The sequence below is a fragment of the Sardina pilchardus genome, chromosome 6 (genome assembly GCF_963854185.1).
Source record: "Sardina pilchardus chromosome 6, fSarPil1.1, whole genome shotgun sequence".
Classification (NCBI taxonomy): Eukaryota; Metazoa; Chordata; class Actinopteri; order Clupeiformes; family Clupeidae; genus Sardina; species Sardina pilchardus.
Window position 1 is genome coordinate 28,068,323 of NC_084999.1, and position 9,244 is coordinate 28,077,566.

At 43.1% G+C, this 9,244-nt stretch overlaps 1 protein-coding gene across 5 annotated transcripts in view; it reads right to left on the reverse strand.

The window, feature by feature from the left end:
* Positions 1 to 528: 528 nt before the first annotated feature.
* Positions 529 to 9,244, reverse strand: part of LOC134083126 (polycomb protein SCMH1-like) — a 32,008-nt gene continuing 23,292 nt past the window's right edge. For all 5 annotated transcript variants that reach the window (XM_062539284.1, XM_062539285.1, XM_062539286.1 and 2 more), the window contains 4 exons: positions 9,113 to 9,238; positions 7,278 to 7,427; positions 2,050 to 2,192; positions 529 to 1,516 (listed from right to left, as the gene is read on the reverse strand). In XM_062539284.1, coding sequence (XP_062395268.1) covers positions 1,391 to 1,516; positions 2,050 to 2,192; positions 7,278 to 7,427; positions 9,113 to 9,238 — 545 coding nt within the window. In that variant the 3' untranslated portion in view covers positions 529 to 1,390. The remainder of the gene's footprint in view (positions 1,517 to 2,049; positions 2,193 to 7,277; positions 7,428 to 9,112; positions 9,239 to 9,244) is intronic.

The window sequence follows — 9,244 nt, forward strand, 5'->3', positions numbered from 1 at the left end:
GGCTGGCGTAGCTCCCTGCCTGCATGCGCTACAAACAACCACTGCATGCGCCAAAGACACAAGCAGACGCACAACACACTGTCTAGACTGAAACAGCTGACGAGCCTTTGTTCCACTGCACTCCATTTTAGACTAGAGGTGCTCCTCTGTGCTGATAGTGGACGACTGGACAGACACTGCTGTAGGCACAGTGTACAGGAACACCATCTCTGGCCAACTGAGCATGACGTCATTCAAAGAGCCAATGTGACAAGGATGATGTAGTGTTAGCACACTACCGCCCCCTTGTGGCCTGCTGTGATCAGGCAAACCCCTGTATTTATCAGCCACCGAGACAGTCCTGGGAGCACAGGACAGGCATTGATCAGATGTCGTTAGTCATGCAGATATGATTGAGGTCATATGATATGATTATGTGGAGCTGGAAGACAACAAACACCTACAGCGTTTTCAAACAACAACTTCTAGGCCTGGCAGATTCACACACAAGTAATGGACCTTGCACTAATAAAAACACAAACATAGAAACACTTGTCTTTTTTATTGAACCATTACAAGTATGACAACACTTTTAAATGTATGAACTCTAACAATATAGTATAAAAATTCTGAAAATACAAATGACGACATAAGACAAAAGGACAATGTAAACATTCATAGAAAGATAGAACGAGAGGAGAGGTGTGATACGGCAGCTCTATTTTCTGATGTGTGTGCTGTGGGTCTGTTTTGATTTGATGATAGTTTAATGTGTAGAGAAACTAACCGTGCCTTATGATGAGACATCAGTTTGGCGTTGATCTCATGCTGTAGATTATGAATTCTAGTGTTTGTCTGTTAAAAGTTTGTCAGAAAACAAATTCAGCTTTGTACAAAAACAAATAACAAATTGCAGGCCCCTTATTGTGAGAGGGATATAAAATATAGAAGACATTATAAAAAAACTGTTTATTAAAAAGAGGCCCTGAAAATGGCCCAATTTTCCTCTTCCTCCTTTGCTGTGTAACTGCATAACTCAAGTCCTTGGTTGGGGCCCTGAACGGCCTGGAGAACGTTGGAGAACGTTGGAGAACGTCAGTAAATCTGTAAGTGCTGAAAGTTCTGAACAACACAGAGGCATGGCTGGGGTTGTTTCCCAAAACTCCAATGAACTGGACTGCTGTACACAAGACAAGTGACCCAACGTGGGACGTGAGGACGAGCCCAGCGGCTGGGTTAAGAATCGGATGGTGGACTTGATAGGAAAGGGGTTTGGGTTTTTTGGGATAGCTCAAACCGAGCTTGGGAATGAAGTGCTACATGATATGTGTTGACCTTCTGACAGGCGAGGGGGGGGGGGGGGGGGGGGGGGGGGGGTTGGTAATGCAGGGTAGAAAGGGGCACAGGGAACTCAGGGACGTCCTTGCTTCAGCCTGTCGATGTGGAAGGTGAGCTTGAGGGCGGGGCCCAGCTTCAGGCCCATGTATTTCATCATCATGTCGCTGCGCAGTAATAGGAGGGCCTTGCCGTCAATCTCCTAGAACACAGCACAGAGGAGGAGAGAAGATGAAGGAAGAGTTGTTTTTCACATTGTGGAACTAGCATTTCCATTTAGATACATGATGTAGGAAAGATTCTTCATGAGAGAGTAAACGTATGAGTCCGTCTGAATTCATTATTTCGCTGGGCTTTGGGGTTATATACTGTATCTTCAGTTAGCGGACTTTTTAGGACTGACCTGAGAACAGAGGTACATTCAAATTTGGTGACGTTCGTGCTGAACATGTTTTCTTTGAACAGCTCAATTTTAATGATTTTTGTGTCAACATTCCATTCTAACGGTAATTGAATTGTTACCTTCGTCAAGCTCACATCCAGTTTCACTGTATGTTCGCGGAGAACTACCTCCTCAGACTGCTTGCAATTGTTCGCAAACGTCCGCCGAAAACTCAAGGCTAACGGAATACTGTTTCCAAACATTCGCCTATGTTTGCAAATTTGAATGCACCCCTGATTGATTTGAGCTGTGGGTGTGGAAGGTGACGTAACGTTGGTGGGGTGAGCACTTACATGTTTGCGGAAGAGGTCGGCATGTGGCCCGAGCAAGGGGTCGACGTCGCGGATGAACTGCATCACATCCTCCACCGTCCACAGGTTGGGGTCCTGGCAGCTGGGCCTTGGGCTCTCTCTGGACCCCGCAAAGCTCGCCGACCCTAACAGGAGAGGAGAAAGGGTCAAGGGTCACTAGTGTTAATTTTGTCACCTATTTTTAATTTAGTCATAGTCTTAGTCTTGTGACGAAATGTTCTTTTTAGTCTTAGTCATATTTAGTCATTCAAATATCATTTTTGTCAGTCTAGTCTTAGTCGACTAAAAGTCTCGTAATTTTAGTCTCGTTTTAGTCAAAAGAAAACTCAAGGTATCTTAGTCAAGTTTTAGTCAAAACATTTGAGTTTTTTATATAACAAGATGCTTTTGAATAGGCTACTATTTCAGAGCAGACCCAAAGTAGGCTTACGAATGTTTTACTCCGCTACACTAGATAGCACTATGCGCCTAAACGCAGTTCCATATAGGGATGGGTGTTGATACGTTTTTATCAATATCGATGGCATTATCGATTCTGCCTATCAATCCAATTCCTTATCAATTCTCTTATCGATTCCCAAAAAATGTAGGTGCACCTACATTTTTCATTGCATCGCCTTTAATGCCAAAAGGTCACCTTTTATCGCTCTCCTTTCATATAAAGTGAAAGATTTTTTAACAATAAGGCGTAGAAAAAGCTTGTCTTTATTTAAAACACAATAAGGAATATACATATTCTTGGTACTTTGGGGTTAACTGTAACCATTTTCTGAGGCTGTTGAAAACGCACCAAATCACACAATGTGGTCGTTTTGGGTGTCGTGGGTTGTAATAAAGGTTGTCGACGATCAAACTGACTACTTTTTTCATTCGTTTTAAGAGTTTAAAAGAAGAATTTCTAGTTGTCTTGCCAATCGCGCTCATAGTAGGCTAGCCTATCCGCTGACGTCGGGTCCCGTAGCAACACAGTAGGCTACAGTTGTATGAGGCTGCTGAGCCTGTCTTGTTGGCGGTGGCCTGTTGGAGGGATTGTAAGAAAAGTTGTAATTGTCAAATCGACTCGTTCTTTTTTATTTCTTCATCTGAAGAGGAGGAGAAGAAGGATTGGCAGCGATTGCGGCCGGGGCAAAAGTATAGTGTGGAGAAACCAGGTCCGCAGAGGTACGGCTCGCCAGCACCTGGGCTACCTTGTTGAGTTTATTATGTGGTGTCAAAACCGCAAGGATGTTTTTCCCCCACAGTATTTTGGCAGCAGCTGCCGCCAAATTCGCCAAATTCTACCCTCCTGCTTGAATCAGACCGTCATCCGCACACAAGGATGTTTTTGACAGTAGGCTAGCCTATGTTGGCAGCAATTGCTAAATTCTATCCTCCTGCAGCTTACCCAAGCTAGAAGAAAACCAAAAACTCTCCTCTTAAACTCTTCAAATTAATTTGAAAAGTAGTCAATTTGATTGTTGACGACCTTTATTACACGCTACGACACCCAAAACGACCAAATTGTGTGATTTGATGCACGTTTTAAACGGCCTCAAAAATGGTTACAGTTAACCCCAAAGTACCATATTCTTTATAAAGAATTATAAAGATGTATATATAGCCTACAGTATATAATATTCTTTATATATTCTAATCTATAGCCTACTACTGACATTTCTGATATTCATGACATTCATGACTATTCATATTACAACTCTGCCTCTTTAATTCAGCTGTCGGCTTGAAGCCTCAAATTGTAAACAAAGTAGCATAGTTGGCTATCTTATTATAGTCTACTGGTTGGACTGTTCAGTTTCCCCACGTGTGTTTAAGTTGCAAGGTAGGCTAATACTTTTTTCTCCTTGGAACAGGCCCTTTTGAGTCTTAGTTGGAAAACATTGAGATGATCAGTCAACTTGAATGCAAGAGTTTGAATCAAATTTGTGCAGTAGCCTACGCTATGATGCTACCCGAAATTAATTATAGGCTAATGTAGCTAGTTGTCTTCTATGCGCCATTGCTTTCACGATTGTGAATGTGCATGTCGAGGGGCGGGTGTCCATTGAGCGCGCACCGCACGAGAGAGGGAGAGGGAGAGAGAGCGGGCCAAGGGGGTTACTTCTATACAGTTTGGCAAAGTTGCACGCATAGTCTACAATTAAAACTTGTGAAGGAAACGTATGCTTTCACCCGAGCAGCGTCAGGTGCACCAGTGCGACCTAGAATTATTTTCAGGCACACTCTGAAACATTTTGGGCGCATATGCACTCTGGAGCCCTAGACCGGGCAACGTTAGCACCCCTCAGTAGGCTGTCGAACACATGACACTCTTGGAGCTTAATCCCATGCTTCACGGACAAATGTTTTAACATATTGCTGGTATTACTACCCTTACACGATAACAGTATATACTACACTGGTTGCAGACGGCAGAATTTTCATCACGTTTAGTGAAATGGAGCCAGGCTTTGGATCTCTTCCTCCTCTCGGGGTTGACTTGTAGTATGAGTCGTCGCAGCCACAGGGTTACAGCAACAGCACGTAGCTAGCCTACAGGAAAGCTGCTGCCCATGAATTAATTTGGACTATTCTGAATGCTTAACAGGTAGCATAGATATTCTGTCTTATCATTTTGTAGGCGAAAACGAAGAGAGATTTTATCTTAGTTTTTCAATCATGCAAAACATTTTAGTCTCGTCTTTTTTCGTCAACACTAATGCATTTTATTATAGTCTTAGTCAGCGTTTCAGGATATTGGTTCAGTCTCGTCATCGTCTCGTCTTAGTCTCGAAAAAAAAGGTCGTTGACGAACATATTTAGTCTCGTCTCGTCTGACGAAATTAACACTAAGGGTCACACACCCTGCTGATGGTAGATGATCGAATCTACTGTCAAGCTGATGGTGGATGATCAATTATGCGTGTAGCTCTTCTACAAAGTCAAAATATTCACTGCACACTGACTTTGGCCTGGTCCACATTAGATCCGTTCGAATCCGAAAGACTTTTATTTGCGGATAGCCCCCTACGGCCACATTACACCATCGTATCTGAACTCTGAAAGCGGAGAAATTTCGATCCGCTGGTGACTCTGTATCAGTTTAGAGCCAGAGCCGTTGCGCACGAATGTGGACGATTGAATTGCGGAACCAACTGAAAGGGATGACGTGCATTTCCACGTTCCCTTCCCTGATTCGCTGTGCTCGTTTCACGTGACAATGACCATGTGCTCCTTTTCAGGAAGTAAACACGAGTATGAATGGAGACAAATGAATAGCCTATGCATCTTAATTTATTCATGTGGACATATTAAAACGTATCCAAGCTAATGTGGACTTAGCCTTTGTGTGTGTGTGTGTGTGTATGTAGTCTTCAAAACCTTATAATCACAAACATCTGAAGGAGACAGATAAGCAAGGCCCTATGTCTGTTCAACAGGAGGAGATGGCGGTACAGTGTTTTATTCTAGGACACCTCCATGTCATGACTAACATGACATTACACAGAGCTGGAAAAAAGCCGCACCCCAAAAAACCCTCTTGGGACAATGCGGGGACTGCCATAATAATGTGTGTTCATGCAAATAGACACCTACACACCAGAATCTGCTTTGGGACTGACGAGGCTTAAAACTAAATTTGGAGACGTACAACCAGACGCACTTACAGTGGGTGTTGCTACAGTACCAAGGGCTTTACTTAGCCCAAAGGCTATAGTGAGACACACCTCTAAAAGAGACAGAATGCGTGTCACCGAATCTGTCAGTGTTAGGCTCTTAGCCATTCTTGATTGGCAAAGCCGAAGGCAATATCTGTTGCCACAGTGCTTCAAATGCACTGAAACATTTTCATAGGTCAATGTTCAGTTTTACAGGTATAATATTTTACTGCAACACAGCTTGTCGGTTATAGTGAAAATGAGGCACTTAAAAGCCCTGAGTCGGGCAGAGAGCTTGTGAAAGTACTTGTCTGTGTGTGTGTGTGTGTGTGTGTGTGTAAGAAAGAGTAGGTGTGTTTATATGTTTTACTGCTGTGTGTTAATTCCAATTGTCATCCGATGAACTCAGACAGAGGAGTTCCCCAGTTTGTGTGTTTTTGTGGGTGTTTATGCTAAAAGAGGTTGCATAAGTGGATGTTGAAGTTTCCCAGTTTGTGTGTATAAGTGGATGTTGAATTTTCCCAGTTTGTGGGTATGAGTGGATGTTGAGGTTTCCCATTTAGTATGTATTATAAGTGGATGTTGAAATTTCCCAGTTTGTGTGTATGAGTGGATGCTGAGGTTTCCCAATGTGTGTGTATGAGTGGATGTTGAGGTTTCTCAATTTGTGTGTATAAGTGGATGTTTTTGTGGGTGTTTATGCTAGTAGTCACCAACTGAACCCTGATGGAAGTTTCCCAGTCTGTGACTACACGTGAATGTGTTTAGTGTGTGTGGTGTGTGGTCATGATAAAGGTCACCTGTTTGACACACACAACATAATTTCCAAGGTTGTGTGACTGTGCATATGATGTGTTTTGTGTGCGTGTGTGTGTGTGTGTGTGTGTGTGTGTGTGTGTGTTTTGCTGTGTCACCTGCTGAGCCCAGATGAAAGAGTTTCCCAGTTTGTGTGCATTCATAGATGTGCTGTGCTCCCCGTAAGAAAATGTTGTGTATTTTAATTTCATTTTCATTGTATTTTTAACTTAATGCATCAATCTGGTGCAATTTGAAAGGAAATTCACTTGCTTATTTCTATCTATGGATGGAAATATTTGGTAACACTTTACCTTACAGAGATGTATGCAATTCAATGGTAATAATATTTACCATTAAACATTCAACATTTTAACCATGAACACACAGGCGGAATAGTTATGATGATACTGCAATAACTACAAAGCATATTTGCAGAGTTGCACAGTTCAGAAATTGTAAAAAAAAAAAAAAATCCTGAGCCCAGTTTTTCAAAAATAATCTAGTGGGATTTCGGATAACGGATCTGGGAAATAGGCTTTTCAAAAGCGAAAGAGAGATTCCAAATGCAATCTGATCCTACATTTGACCCTTTGGGTTTTTTCAAACTTTGAACTTGGATGACGGGATGACCACTTGTTGAGCCCAGAAAAAAGAGTTTCCCAGTTCGTGTGTATACGTAGATGTGTTTTGTGTCTGTGTGTCTGTGTGTGTGTGTGTGTGTGTGTGTGTGTGTGTGTGTGTGTGTGAGTGTGTGTGCGTGTCAGTGCTAAGTGTCACCTGTTGAGCCCAGACGGAAGAGTTTTGCTGGGCTTCCTCTCTGGGAGAGCGAGCAGAGGGCCAGGGGTTTTCCCGTGGAGCTCGGGGACACCGGCGTCTTCTCCGAGTGCTCCGAGCGCCCCACTCCGTTCTCCAGGTGGTAGGGCTCGCCTGAGGGGAACAACAGGAACTCCTCAGGGAAAACTCCATACCCCACAGCCACATTGTTCCCCCTAAACCAGTTGATTTGGCCAAGGGGAAGCCAATTACAGTATTTTCCCGTATATAAGCCCATAAAAGTCCATTTCTTATGTGTATAAGCCGCAGCACAGTGTTTTATGCAAGTTAAAAGAAATAAAACCATATTAACTGCCCCCCTGTATTAACATAGCTAAAGAAATTTAGCAAAATCAATGTATAGGCCGCGGCTAATAGTCTGGAAATGTTTTCATCATGTTTTCATGTATGTAAAATTTGAAGTATACAGTGCCTATAGAAAGTCATCATACCCTTTTGAAATAGTTTTTTTTGTCTTTCAGCCTGAAATCAAAACCCATTTTAAAAACAATCTTTTTCAGTTTTATTCAAAAATGTAGCTGTACAACATCAAAATAATGAAAAAAAGTCAACAGTTCTGAAAATGAATAAAAAATCAAAAACTAGAATAACAGGGTTGGAAAAGTCATCATACCCCTGACTTAATACTTTGTATAGCTTCCTTTTGCTTTCATTACAGCCCTCAATCTGTTTGGATATGTCTATTAAAGCTTTGCACACCTATATTGGGGAATATTTGCCCAATCTTCCATGCAGAATTGTTAAAATTCAGTCAAATTCTGTAGGGAATGGCGATGGACTGCTCTCTTCAAGTGAATCCACAGATTTTCAATAGGATTTAAGTCAGGGCTCTGACTTTGCTACTCAAGGATATTCACCATCCTATCCTTAAGCCACTACTTTGTTCTTTTGGCAGTATGTTTAGGATCATTGTCGTGTTGGAAGGCGAATGACCTGCCCATCTTCAGCTGCCAATATGCTCAGAAACGGCACTGACGACCAATATGCTCAGAAACTGCACTGACGACCAATATGCCCAGAAACTGCACTGACGACCGAGGCTCAGCATGGAAAGCAGCTTCACTGACTGCCCACAACACCAAGGTCGGCCATGCCAGGATCCAGACGCGTGCTGTCAGAAGGGGCACTGACTGGACGTCATGTAGGTCAGAAGGGGCACTGACTGGACGTATTTTTAAAATACCCGAAAGTTTATACCAGGAATTTTCCATCTTGGCTTGGCTCCTGGCACACTTCTGTAATTCAGGAGGACTCGGAATCTCTGTGGTCAGGGTGCCTGTGTGTGTGTGTGTGTGTGTGTTTGTGTCGGCCTACCTCGGCTTTTAATTACAATTAGGACGCGTGCCAAACGGAGCACGCGCGCATGTGTGTGTGTGCCAGCGGATCATTAAGACCTGCAGTGCGTCTATTTCTGACGAAGGTTAATTAGAGGAGCCTGCAGTTCGGAACGATGATAGAAAGTGTGGAGAAAGAGAGAACAGAAAAAGAGAGAGTAGAGAAGGAGCAAGAGGGAGACAGATAGAATATGAGCAAGTGAGTGAATGAGAAAGAACGAAAGAGAGAAATAAAGGAAAGAAAGAAAGAAAGAAGGAAAGAAAGAGAGAAAGAAAGAAAGAAAGAGAGAAAGAGAGAAAGACAGAATGAAAGGAAGAAAACGTGAAGAGAAAGTGCAAAAACACCATTTTCCAAAGTCTCCATGAGGGAGGCTCTCTTCATTTCTCGATGTCTAGTCTCCCTGTCCCCTCCACTACACAAAGCTAACACTAGGAACCCCTTACCTTCTGAGGAGTGGCGCTTCTTGGGGAGTTTGTGGGGAAGGGGGCTGCTGCCGTAGGCGTCCTGGGGGTACCTCTTGGTGCCTCGGCCCGGCCCAGAGGGATGCGTCTCCCCGAAACCGCCCCTCTCTGTGG